The 13,834-nt window shown below is 43.4% G+C and overlaps 1 protein-coding gene across 3 annotated transcripts in view; it reads left to right on the top strand.

The window, feature by feature from the left end:
* Positions 1–2,053: 2,053 nt before the first annotated feature.
* Srgap3 (SLIT-ROBO Rho GTPase activating protein 3) overlaps positions 2,054–13,834 on the top strand; it is a 244,862-nt gene continuing 233,081 nt past the window's right edge. For 2 of the 3 annotated variants that reach the window (XM_026383042.2, XM_026383043.2), the window contains exon 1: positions 2,054–2,786. In XM_026383042.2, coding sequence (XP_026238827.1) covers positions 2,720–2,786 — 67 coding nt within the window. In that variant the 5' untranslated portion in view covers positions 2,054–2,719. The remainder of the gene's footprint in view (positions 2,787–13,834) is intronic. The other variant, XM_077793436.1, reaches the window with a different exon arrangement.

Here is a 13,834-nt window from a genome sequence, read left to right as displayed (position 1 = left end):
CACTTTTCAAGGAATATGGCATTAACTATCCTCTGCTTTATTTTGAATCTAGGCTTGAGTCAGAGATGCTAATCTCTGAGCATATCTTTTTCAGGTGACATATGTGGCTTCTGCATAGCAGAGGGCCCAAGCATGCCCCTGGGAAGGGTGAGGCAGGAGGATGTGGGCTATGGCATCTGTTTATGAACTCTGTGACCTCCTGTCTCTGGGCACAAAGCTATAATAAGCTTTATGATTCATCAGTTGGACTTGTCACTGCTCTGAGCAGATCCTGTGCTTTCCCTCCTGTGGGCCTTGGCTCAGGCTGACCACCCCATAGGAATATCCTGTTCCACCGCACTCCTTTCTCCATTGCCTATCTGGGGACACCCATTATAGCTGCCACCTCCCCTAGGAAGCCCCCGGGCACTGGATAATCTATTCAGTTCCGAGGCCAAACCAAATCAGGTATTCTACACTCAGAGAAAGACCAATGGAAGCCTATATTTATTTTGAGAAGTTTGTGAAAATTTCTTTCAGGGGACAATACATGTTTATGACAATCTTACTATGAAATTCCAGTAATCAGTGACCCTATAGTGTTTGATTCCATTTTTTTAATATGTAAATCTTATTCTACCTGAATTGCCTGCAAATGCATTTGCTTTTCCTCAAAGATTTATGGTGGAAACCTGGAACATTTCCCCAGGTGCAATCTGGTTGGTCTGGAATGCTAGTGACCTTGGGCAAGTCATTTCCCATAATTCCAGCCTCTACTTATTCACAAGGCTATTTATATCTGTTAGTTACTTATACACAATTTATACCCTAGGATGTTGGGGTCACTCATACTTGCTACCATTCTTTGAGTGCTTTTCCATGTGCCGGGCACTGTGCTAAGATTGGTTTTGCATTCTTACTTGATCCTCCAAAGAGCTTCCCTTTTACTGTTGTCTCCTATCCTGCCATATTTCAGCGCCATAGCCCTTATCGTTTTCTATCGTATTATATCATTTGCTCTTTGAGTACATTTTCTGTCTTCCTGGGGCTTCTTGCCCTGCATAGCTCCATTGGACACACCACTCACAATATATTTGGCTCTAGATGTTGTCACCAAAAATATGAGTATTAATAGTAGTAACTCCCCAGCGATTGTGTGATGTGGAGACCCGTGAGCTACAGAAGGGCAGGTTTTTTTTTTTGTTGTTCTATTTTGATCATTGCTGTATCCTGACCTGAGAAGGGTACTGGACCCAGAGTAAGCTTTCAGTAAATATTTGTTGAAAGAAAGAGGACCCAGAGGGGCTGGGGATGTGGCTCAAGCAGTAGCGCGCTCGCCTGGCATGCGTGCGGCCCGGGTTCGATCCTCAGCACCACATACCAACAAAGATGTTGTGTCCGCCGAGAACTAAAAAAAAAATAAATATTAAAAATTCTCTCTCTCTCTCTCTCTCTCTCTCTGTCCTCTCCTCTCTCACTCTCTCTTTAAAAAAAAAAAAAAAAAAAAAAAGAAAGAGGACCCAGAGAGAGCTTGTGTTACCAGCAAAGAAACTGAGGCTAAACGAGTTAGAAATCTGCCAAATTCAACAAACCAAGGACCTAGCTGTGCCTGTTTGCAGCCTTGATCCCAACAGCTTTGCAAAGCTGGGTGTCCCAAAATCCTGGCATCATTCTGCAATCAAATATGGCTTGACAAATATTAATGCTCTTCCCTATGTGTATGGGACCCTCTGCTAGACTCTTGGGTGGAGTAACATACTGTCATAAGATATTGATTTGAGAGATTGGATTAAATTGCACACTGAAAAGAAAAGGAGTTTGCTTTTGGGAGAAAAACCCTTAACCCAACTGCTAATAGTTGGAGTTGGCAGGAGCCACTCAGGCCTTCCCAGACTGATCCCTTTTCTCTTTTTCCCTGCCTCCTTCCCTTTTGTGAGCGTTTCTTCCCCTTTTGCTTGCAGTGAGTTCTGCTCTCCTGTAGGCTACAATGTGTCAGTTGTTATAAAATCCGGGAGGCGGAGTCTAGTGACGAGGGCGGTGGGGGAGAGCTAGGCCAGCCCTGCAGGGCGAGCAGTCCAGCCGTGGGTTCACCGGAGCTTAAGCGTTGCAGCAGGAAAACTTCCATCTCGCTCTCCTGGCTTTGATCCTCATTGGACATCAGACCAGAGGCGCCCAAGGAAGGGAGGATGAGAGATGACCGGCCCTCTGGCAACCTGACCATCTCCTTAGCAGAGCCTCCCAGAGCGAGCTGGGGACTGCCTGCACGACCCAGGAGGCGCCGCGCCTCTCAGTAGATGTGTGTGTGTGAGTGAGCGAGTGTGTGTGCGTGCGAGTGAGGGTGTGTGTGTGAGTGTGGATGCATGTGTGCACGGCAGGATTGTGTGTGAGCGTGTCTGGATGGGTGTGCGCGTGCATGCGTGGGAGAGTGTGTGTGTGTGAGAGAGGTAGTGTGAGTGCTCTTGATTATTATTTTTTCGTGGGGGAGAAAGATCTTGGAAATCTGGGGCAGGTTACCGTGCTCCTAGGGTGATTCTTCTTTTGCAAGAAGAGCTGAGGAGAGCAATCTACTAGAGCCCAGGAGAAGGATTTTTACCGCTGTTCTACAGTGGAGTAAAAGAGATTAGCCCCAAACCTGTGAAATCGACCAGAGCTGTGTGATTACCAGGGCTTGAGAGAGGACTCCCGAAGAAAAAGAGAAATAAATCAAACAGCCTGTCAGTCCCTTTGGCCACGTCGGAAGATGTCATCTCAAACTAAGTTCAAGAAAGACAAAGAGATCATTGCCGAATATGAAGCCCAAATAAAAGGTGAGACGTGGGCTGAGACTTTTCCTTCTGCTCCCTGTTCCCTTTCTCTCACTGTGCCCCCCCTTCCTCCCTGCCATCATGAAATGTTGTTATGCATCAATAATCTTATTGTGAGAAGGAACAGTGGCAGCCGCACAAGTCCAGACTGGTTTCAACTGCAGATAGCGCTGGGCTGGGAGTGTGGAGTAGAGGAAGGACAGCAATCTCTGCATTGCAGGTGTGTGAGGAGGATCCTACGCCCGACTTCAGGAGTGTCGCGGATACTCCATCATCTTGGTGGTGACATGTCACTCTAAGGCCATTTTGACAGTCACCACCTCCTCCCTTTCCCTGCCTTGGTAAAAGCCCCTTAATATCGATGTATATATATATTTTTCCGACCTTCCCCTGCCCCTTTGGATTTTGTTGTTGGTGGTTTTGCCTCATCCTCTTTCTCTGGGTTGGAATCCACATGCATGTGTACTGGGAGGCAGCATCTTTGGGCGGCCCTTCTTTGTCGGTGTCTCTTGCCTGGCCTGGGTTGCCATGGATTAGCTGTTATGGGCTGTATTGATCCAGACTAATGCAGGCATTTAGGCATAAAGAGAGAGCTCGGTGCAGAAAATGCATTAGCTCGCAGTGTGCAGCCCAGCCACTCTGGGCACAGCATTTAGGGTCATCAGCTTTGGTTCCAAGCCAACACCTCAACGTGCAATTTGGGTTGGTAGGCGCTGCCTTACTTCCATGGTGCCAGGGAAGCCTGCTGGGAGAGCGAGATGACCTCTGGCTGCTGGTTCCAGCTTTGGTGCCATGGAGTACACATTTCTTTCAGGAGCCACTCCTTCAATCCGTGCTAGCTGGGAGAAATAGGAAAAGAGACACAATCGCACAGCTCAACGATTCTGCAGGCGGGCAGAATTGTCATTCAGGCCACCCGGGGGCTTCTCCCATCCTCACGGTAACTAAGCGCAGCTTTGGAAAGGAAAGCCTGAAAGCTCCATGCACTGAGCTCCCCCTTCTCAGTGACTGTGCCTTAAGAGAAATCCCGGCTGTGCCTTTTGGTGTCCCTGTTCTTTCTAGTTGTGGTTCTCCTAGCTTCCACTCAGGGTGTGTTGTGATCTCTCACAAGAGATTAACACTCATCCTCAGTGGATGCTGAGGCCTGTTTTTGAGGTTACGTAGGGACTGTTGAGCAGGTTCGGTCTTCGGTGCTCAAAGGAACTGAGGTTGCCACACCTACTTATAGGTGCTGCTTCACTCAGAGAGACTCAATGCCCAGGAAGTCGAGTGGCTTCCCTGGGAGCAACAGAAGGCTTCGGAGCTGCCATCCAGGCTTCAGATGCCAGGGAAACTTTGGGAGGGGAGTGATCTCCAGGGGAGGGCTTTGATTTTTCCCTGTCTTTTTTCTCTGAGTTCTAGTCAAACCTGGCATGCTAATCATCTCTGGGTAGACCTTAAGGTAAAAGGAACAGAAAACACTCCTCTTCCCTGGTTGCCTCTTTCTTAGTTTTCAGTTCATTATCAAAAACAGTGACTGAGAATGTTTTAGCCCTGCTAAAAATTTAGAAACAAATCCTTTGGTGGTCAGGGATTTGAATTCATCTGACAACTCAATGCAAAAGCCTAGTTTCAGTCTATAGTCAAGGGAGCTTTTTTGTTTGTTTGTTTGTTTTTGGATATTGGGGATTTGGGGATTGAACCCAGGAGTACTCTACCACCAAGCTATACCCGCAGCTCCTTTTTATTTTATTTTAAACTTGCTAAGTTGCCAAATTTGGCCTAGAGCCTGTGATCCTCCTGCTTCAGCCTCCTGTAGCTGCCAGAACTACAGGCCGTACTATGGTGTCTGACTAGCAGATATGTTTTATAAGACTAAGTTGGCCACTGATTATTTTGTCCCCATGAAAAATGCCAATGTAGAGAAAGGGATGTTGTGTTTGGACAGTTTGGATTTTGTTAGCATCGTCTGGTAGGAAACATGCTTATCTCATTTTTAAAGAATTGCTTCTACATGGGCCAGTCAACTTATAATTGAGGATCAATGAAGCACTAATTGCTCTAACTTTTTTACTTTTTATCTTTCTCCTTTATTTTAACAACTAATTAGCAAGTACCAGGTAATGTGTTTCATCAGAAAATTTGTCCAAATGATTTTGTCTTTAAATTTATCTGCATTATGCTTGAAGGAATTTAATTCTTTTCTTTTAGTGTTGACAACCTCAAGACAGATCAGGATACTGCTGTGCCCGAAACCCTCTGAAATATTTTCTTTCCAAATTCTGTTTTGTTGGCTTGGGGTATATCTCAGTGGCAGAGTGCTTGCCTAGCATGTGCAGTGCCCTTGGGTTCCATCCTCATCACTGCAAAACAACAAAAAATTCTGTTGCTTCATCATTATAATTAGTGATATGTGTACAGAAATCAGTGTGCATAGTTTCTAAACACATCCCCCACCCCCAAACATCACTCCTCTTGGCCCACCCAATGTTCAGGATGGCTAGTTTGAGCTCAGTTTCAGAAATGAGGAAACTGAGGCCCAGGGACATTCAATGACTTGTCCAAGGTGGCAAGGCCAGTTTATTCCCAGGCTTAGTGTTCATTGTTAGCCTGAACCTGAAGCTGCCCCTTGAAGGATTGATGTCAGTAGCAGATGGCAGTTTTGTGGTGGCGACTGCCTGCCTCTTGATTGAGTTCCATTGTTTACCCTCTTGCTTTTGTTGCTTGGCTCTGAAGAACATTTGAGCAATGACCAAAAATAATGCCTGCTGCCAGTTGCCGTTCTTCCTGGTATCATTTGGCCATTTTGGCACAAATAGTCCAGCCCGTTAGACAGACTTTGTATCTTGTGATTTTTACAAGGGGAACTTTTGATTTTTAAAAACAATGTTGATTTCTTTTTTAAAAAAATATTTATATTTTAGTGTTTTTTTTTCTTTTGCGGACACAATATCTTTATTCCATTTTTATGTGGTGCTAAAAATTGAACCCAGTGCCTCATGCATGCTAGGTCAGCACGCTACCACTCGAGCCACATCCCCAGCCTGATGTTGATTTCTTTGTAGATTTATCCTCTGTCTCTTTTTGAAGCAATTACCAACTCAACAAAGGAGAATGTTTTAAGACAGCATTTTCTTTGTTTTAAAAAAAAAAATTTAAGCTCATGACTTCTCTTGCCTCATCAGATATTTAAATCTTTGATTTGGTATCTGCAAAGTAGTAGTGAACCACATGCTTGCTTATTTCCAGTGATGGAGAACTCAGCATGTTCCTACCCCACGTATTCTGTCTGGCTCATGTGAGCATATTTTTCTTATGTTGCGTTAAATATTTCTCTCAACCGCCTATTGGTTCTGTAGTTACTTCTCCTTGGAGCTTCTTAGAACAAGACAGATGCTTTCCCCCCGAGATTCCCCAGTGGGTGTTTGGAACCTCTGATTATAGCCCCTAACTATGAATGACCTCATCACTTGCTTCTTTAAGATAGTTGACTACCACTTACCATCTTCATTCTCTTTTGGATTCGCTGCATCCTAGGTTGCAAATCTCACTATCTTTGGTGCTTGGCAGATAGAATAAATGAGTGAAGCTGGCCAATGAGATGAGTTGTGGCAGTTGGTCTACCACTTCACTGATAGCAGTAGAAGAAAGGGTAGTGACAATTATGGTGGACCTGAGAGCACATGTCCTGTCTGAATGGTCAGTCATACTTGGGTTTAACTAGATGCTGCCATTTAGAAATATAGGCCCCACCAGATCTTTCAGATATTCAAATGCCAGTAATCCAGAAGAGAGTTTCATGTTTTTAGAAAGGTTTTGCCAAAAGAACCTCCAAAAGAGCTTACTATCAGTATCTTCTTTTTAGAGTAGCACTAAGGTCTAAATGTGATTTTTCTAGACATGATCAAAGAAAGAAAACTATCATCTCTTTATGCTTTCTGTAATACTTCCATTAACATAGCCCAAGGGTTGAATTAGCCCTTTTTGCTGCTCATTCCTTATTGCATCACATATATTATATATTATTTCTTTAATCTACTAGGCTAGGAGTCTTGTCAGGGAGAATAAATTGAAATGAATTTAATCTGACTTGTTCTTGGAGACCCTGTACTGGTTCCAAATGGAGCTTGCTTCCTATGCTAGGTGCTTATATGTGTTCCTTTACAAATCTGTTCAAGAACCTTGCTTGACAGTGACATCATGTTGCCTTCTCAGGAACTGGCAAGCTGTAACTTCTTTCCTCTTTTGAAAATCAGAACAACATTTGCCTGTCTCCAGCTTTTTGGCTCATGTCCTGTTCTCCACAGTTCCCTCAAAGATCACTGATAGTGTGTGGTGATCTTATTTGCAGGCATTCTCAGTACCCTGGCTTCTCCTTCATCTTGCTGCCAGACAAAATGGTCTGTTCTGCATTTATTCAGAATTCCTATTTTTATTTCAGCATAATAGAAAATTGAAGTAGAAATGCAGTGACTGATTTTAGTATCTTTTTTAAAAATTATATATCCATACTAAGTTTGATCATCTTTTTAATAGCAAAACTTTAGAATTTGGGGGAAGAAGAGCAGGGTTTGAGGAAGATCACGGAATATGTTTACTCATTCATTCATGGGTTTATTTAGCAAACACTGATTTGTACTTAGTGATGAGTTTTGTGAGAGATGCAAAGTAAGAGACATTTGTTGCTTCCTAAGAGTTTTCTTAAACTGGGGCATGCCTGTAATTCCAGTGACTCAGGAGGCTGAGGCAGGAGCATTGCAAGTTTGAGGCCAGCCTCAGCAACATATGAGGCCCTATACAACTTAGCAGACCTGTCTCAAAATAATAAATAAAAAGGACTGGGATGTGGCTTAGTGGTTTAAAAAAAGGGGGAAGGGGAAGACAGAGATTTCTTAGAATATAAGAATATTTATTCTTATAAAATAAAAGAAGGAAATTAAAAAAGAAACAAATGAAAATCGCAAAGTACAGAAAACTTCTAACTGATCACTGGAATGAACTTAGCTTTAAAGAGAATATGCTACAGGAATTGGAGGACTGCCTTGGGATGTCCAGGAGTCTTAACAGGATTGAGGAAAACAGGCTTGATCAGGGAAACAGTGGGGAGTAGTGGAGTCTGTGGTCAGATGGGCAGTTCATCTTGAGGAAACTGCTCTGCCCAGCTCCAGCCTATCACTGCCATGCAGGTGTAACCCCAGAATGGTTAGTTCTAGCAGTGTTTCAAAGGAATCTGAATTTTCAACAAAATCTCCTGGTTTTTAAGTGATGTCTCAATTTTTAAAAAAGCTCTGTGCTGCCTAAAGGAACAAACAGATTCAGCCTGCTGGGCCACCTATTTGCAACTTTGGGCCTCTAAAATTGAAGTCCATAAAAAGTCTGCTGATGGAGCCTGGGCCCATTTTTGTTCTATCTTGGTCCATCTTGGGTCATTTTCTCTATGAAAGATGGGTGGACTTATAAGCACACTAGAGCACTCCCCCTTTCTCTGGATTTTCCATGCCCTGCACTTTCTCCAGATCTTTCTCCATGGGTGGCTTTGTTGCTCTTAAATTGCACCCCTGATTTTTTTTTTTTTTGACCTATCCAATGATATCTTCAAAGCTTACTCAGCTGACACTTTCTAACACCAAACCTACCTCACTCTCCTAGGCGGAATTAATGGTTCCCACATATCTATATCTCTATCCTGGACCTTATTATCCTTCACTGCAATTTGGCATTTAGGCCCCTAGCCATGAACTCTTGTGGATAGAAATGTTCCTGGTCATCTTTTTTTTTTTTTTTTTTTTCCTCCAGTGTGCTTGGCACACAATTTGTTGAGGGAATAAGTTACTAATAAGAAGTTTTAATCTTATAATTCATACTCAAATAGCTATTTTCTTTAACATCTGTCTTAGTTAGCTTGAGCTGCTCTAACAAAATACCACATATTATAATCTTTATTTATGGCTTCCAGTTTTGGAAGCTGGGGAGTCCAAGATCAGGGTTCTGGTAAAGGTAGTTCCTGGTGAAGGCTCACTCACAGGAGATAAACCTGTTTTTCTTCTTCTTCTTCTTCCTCCTCCCCCTCCTCTCCCTCCTCCCCTCCTCCCCTCCTCCCCCTCCTCTCCCTCCTCCCCTCCTCCCCCTCCTCCCTCCCCTCCCCCTCCTCCCTCCCCTCCCCCTCCTCCCTCCCCTCCCCCTCCTCCCTCCCCTCCCCCTCCCCTCCCTTCCCCCCTTTTCATTCCCCTTCCCCTTCTTCTTCCCCTTCTCTTCCTCCTCCTCCTCCTCCTCCTTCTTTTTCTTCTCCTCCTCCTTCTTCTTCTTCTTCTCCTTCTCCTTCTCCCTCTCCTTCTCCTTCTATATACACAATGGAATATTACTCAGCATTAAAGAAGAATGAAATTATGGCATTTGCCGATAAATGGATGGAGCTAGATTATCATGCTAAGCAAAATAAACTAATCCCAAAGAACCAAAGGCCAAAAGTTTTCTCTGATATGCAGATGCTAATTCACAATAAGGGGAGGGGGCACTAGGGAAGAATAGAGGTACTTTGGATTAGACAGAGGGTAGTGAAGGGAGAGGAGGGTGTAAATGGGTAGGAATGATAGTAAAATGAATCAGACATATATGATTACATGACCAGTGTAACTCTACATCATGTACAACCAGAAGAATGAGAAGTTATACTCCATTTATGTATGATGTGTCAAATGCATTCTACTGTTGCATATAACTAAGAGGAGAGGATGGATTATCAAGAGCATGAAAAGATTGGGAAAGGTAGGAAGTCAAAGATCAAAACCCATCAAATCATCCCCCTTTGAAGGAAGTCCTGAGTTACAGAGCCATGTTGCCCTGGCGTGCATTTTGTTTTCCTGAACCGCTGAAAGTTGGAAAGATTCCAATTAAAACCTAGCTCACCACTATTCACTGTGCAATCATTTTATTTGATCTCTCTTAACTTCAGTTTTAATCTATGAAGTGAAAATAATGATTCTTGTACAGAGTTATAGGGATCACAAAGTGAGATACTCTATATATGACCAAGATATAGAAGCTAAAGAAAAATGAATTATCTCTCACTATTAAATAAAGCTGTATAGCCTGAAGTGTGGCCTGTCATAGTCACTAAATGAATGAATGATAGAGGTTTCTGGAAAGAAAAGATCATCTCTAATATATCAAGTCTAGTGGTAAAAAACTCAGAAATGGTCAATGTGGACCCTCAGATCCATTGACTTCCACAGACTGGGAAAGGCCTGGAGGGTGACAGGCCACACTCCACAGGAACATGACAGTCAACACCTCGTTAAGGACTGCTGGCTTCCAGTACAACAGACTTCAACAAATCTGCCCTACCAGAGACAAACAAGGAAATTCAGCAAATATCGAAGAGTATTTCTTTGCCCAGTAAAGCACCTCTTCTCAATGGAACAGAAAGTGTGGATGTTGTTATAAACTCAATGTTTTATGTCCCCACAAAGCATATGTGGAAGTCCCCAACCCCTAATATGATGGTATTAGGAGGTGAGGTCTCTGAGAGGTGATTAGGTTTAGATTAGGCCTAAGGGTTGGACTCTTGTGATGAGATTCATACTCTTATTAGAAAAAGAAGACAGGAGCCAGGCATGGTAGTGCACATTGGTAATGCCAGTGATTTGGGAGACTGAGGCAGGAGGATCAAAAGGTTGAGGCCAGCCTGGGAAACTTAGCAAGACGCTGTCTCAAAGTAAAAAAGGCTAAGGATGTAGCTGTGTGGAAGAGCACCTCTGGGTTCAATCCCCAGGAAGGGGAAGGGGAAGGGGAAGGGGAAGGGGAAGGGGAAGGGGAAGGGGGGAGGGGACCAAGGATGGTTCCACAGTCTAGCTGTTGTGAATTGAGCTGCTATAAACATTCATGTGGCTGCATCACTATAGTAGGCTGATTTTAAGTCCTTTAGGTATAAACTGAGGAATGTGATAACTGGGTCAAATGGTGGTTCCATTCTAAGTTTTCTGAGGAATCTCCATACTGCTTTCCATAATGGTTGTACCAATTTGCAGTCCCACCAGCAAACTATGAATTACCTTTTCCCCCACATCCTTGCTAACACTTATTATTGCTTATATTGTTGATAATCGCCATTCTGACTTGAGTGAGATGGAATCTCAGTGTAGTTTTGATTTGCATTTCTCTAATTGCTAGAGATGTTGAACATTTTGTCATATTTGTTGATTGATTGTATTTCTTCTTTGGTGAATGTCTGTTCAGTTCCTTAGCCCATTTATTGATTGGGTTATTTTATTTATTTATTTATTTTTGGTGTTAAGTTTCTTGAGTTCTTTATATATCCTGGAGATTAGTGATCTGAGGTTCAGGTGGTAAAGATTTTCTCCCATTCTGTGGCCTCTCTCTTCATATAATCGGTAATCTAACTCTCTTGGTCCCCACTTGACATTGCCTTCAGATTCCTTCACTTCCACCCAGGTGGTCATTTGGGGAAAGTGTCCACTAGAAATATTCCCCACATCCTTCTGAGAGGGCTGCTAGATCTACCACTGCCCTGCTGGGCCTGTCTTCCACCAACCTGGAAACACAACATGAGACATTTTAGATGTCTCTTAGTCCAACTCTCCTATTTTTTTTTTCTTCTGATGTACAAACTATGCTTAGAGAAGAGGTCTTTTGACTAGACCTCCAAGAGGGCAGAAGCTTTACCTGCTTGGTTTAGTGCCTCCCATCTGCTTGGTGATCAATAGACATTATTGGGTTGATTGCTCTGGAGCGGGTGGTTGTCTGGGGGCACAGAGCTGAGTGGTACTCTGGAAAGGCAAAGCAAGAGTATCCAGGAGGGTAAGGATTGCAGTATTAGAGATGTCTGGAGGAGATGAGATTAGTCTGGTTCCTAGAACTGACTCCTTCACTTCATAGTGGCCAGGAAGGGGACAGGATTGATTTCTTTCTTTTCTGTTTTTTCTTATGGTAACAGGGATTAAACCCAGGGGTTCTCTACCACTGAGCTATATCCCTGGCACTTCTCATTTTTTATTTTGAGACAGGAAATCACTAAATTGCCTAAGCTAATCTTGAACTTGCAACCCTCCTCCTCAGCCTCCCAAGAGATGCTGGGATGACAGATGTGCACCACCTAGCTGGGCAGGATTGATCTCTTAAAGGTGCTGAGCTTAAGAACTTCTGGCCTACTATAGGACCCAGGCATCTACTTCCTGGTCTCAGTTTTGCTTAGAAATGAGTCCTTCTTTTAAAAAAATTATTTTAATTAGTTATATATGAAATGATTCATTCTTAATGGCTTCTTGGTGTTTGTAAAATATCCTGGATGGTTAAAAATGGAACTTTGTGAATTCTTTTAACTTGATTGGTCGTTATATGAATTATGTTTGGGATGGTGTTCCCTGAAGTGTATCCCATGCAGTTGGAGTGTCCCATGCAGGTATTGGGTGAAAGAAAATAGTTGTGTGCTTAAATAGGTTTTAGAAGTTCTAGGATAAACTAAGTGAAATAGGTCTGTTTCCCTGGGACTTCAGAAAATCTGAGTGGGTTAAATGAATAGTGGAATGGCCCATAGTTTTCTCACACTTACTTAATCTTGTAGTAAGATTTTTTCATGGGATATTTTACAGGACTTTGTTTCTTGAGTTATGTTTTGATACCTAGGCTGCATAGTTTGTGGATTACTTGTGTTCTTTTCTTTTTGCCTCTTGTCCAGTTACCTGCTTTTTATAATCCTTTCCTCCAAGGGCAGTTTGAAGAGGGGAAGAAGTAAAACAAATGCACATCGAGTTCAGCCAAGGGATGTCAGTGCAGTGCTTCGAGGTCACAGAAAATGGGAGTTTTGACATTTCCAGTTACACAGTGCTCAACCATTGATTTAAGTAGTAATCTGGAAGCAGCCCAAGCCTGATCAATATGTGTCGTGTGTGTGTGCGTGAGTGAGTGTTCCTGTCTGTGTGTGACAGTATAGGGGAGCACGCTGTTGCAGGTATGTTTCAAGGTGCCTTGACTGGACCTTGGCTCTGCCCTGGGATTTTACAGTCAATGCCACATGATAATAGTGCCCACAAACCCAGAGAAGCCCATGCTCCTTGTGCTTCAGTGAAACAAACCTCAGCTACAAATCCAGGTGCACAAGAAATATATTTTTCTTCCTGCGATTTGATTTCCATATTCATCTCAGTATTGCTGCAGATGACAGCAGGAAATCCACAACAATTGGAGATTTATCTCCCTTTTCTCCAAGGTTATGTCCCAAGGTCCAGGGGGACTTAGGCAGCACCAAAGCTAAGGAGGCATCTGTTGTGGTTTATTATTAACAGAATTTGGCAACTGCAGGGCTGGTATTCCCCTAACCCTTATTGGGTCTTCAGTGGTCAGTCTATGCCAGTGATGCTTCTTTGTTCCCTTTTAGTTCTCCTCTCCTTGGTCCCTTCTGTGTGGTTTGTCAGCATCAGAAGCCACTTTGCTGTGCACATTCTATGCTGGACCACGAGGGAGTCTGGATGATTATCTCTGTCCTGTCTGGGACATATTTGCTCCTCTCTGGATCCTCTCTAGGATTGTACCTGGGGAAGGGACCCAGATCTGTCTCTTCTTATATTCTGCAAATCTGTTGGGTGGTTCCTTATCTCTTTCCCTCCCTTGCCTTGTAGGGGTGGGCGGGGCAGCATGCAAATTTTTTTCTTAAGAGATCCATAATGTCCACACCCACCTTTATTGAGTCTCCACTTCGGCATAGGAAATCTTCATCCTCAGGTTTGTGCATATGTATGCATGTGTGTGCATACACACTGGCACACACGGGCGTGGGATGAGGGAATGGAGGTGGCTCTTTGTCATCAGACCTTCTCTCAAAGCTGTTGCCAGTAAACCATGTTCTTTCTCTTCTCCCTGAGGGCCAGGCTTTTGAAAGTCAAAAGCCAAGAATTGACTTTTTCTCTGTATTATCGTGGAGGCAGTGAACACAGAACATCCTCCCCTACTGAAAAGGTTCCATGGAGTCTCAGGATATATGGAAGAAAAGCTTTCAATATTTTAACACACTAACTGCAGCAAATTCCTTCCTTTCTCCATCTGCACCATCCTAGACC

Source organism: Urocitellus parryii, chromosome 16 (assembly GCF_045843805.1).
Source record: "Urocitellus parryii isolate mUroPar1 chromosome 16, mUroPar1.hap1, whole genome shotgun sequence".
Taxonomy (NCBI): Eukaryota; Metazoa; Chordata; class Mammalia; order Rodentia; family Sciuridae; genus Urocitellus; species Urocitellus parryii.
Note: the sequence above shows the minus strand (reverse complement) of the source record. Positions and strands in the feature narration are given on the sequence as shown.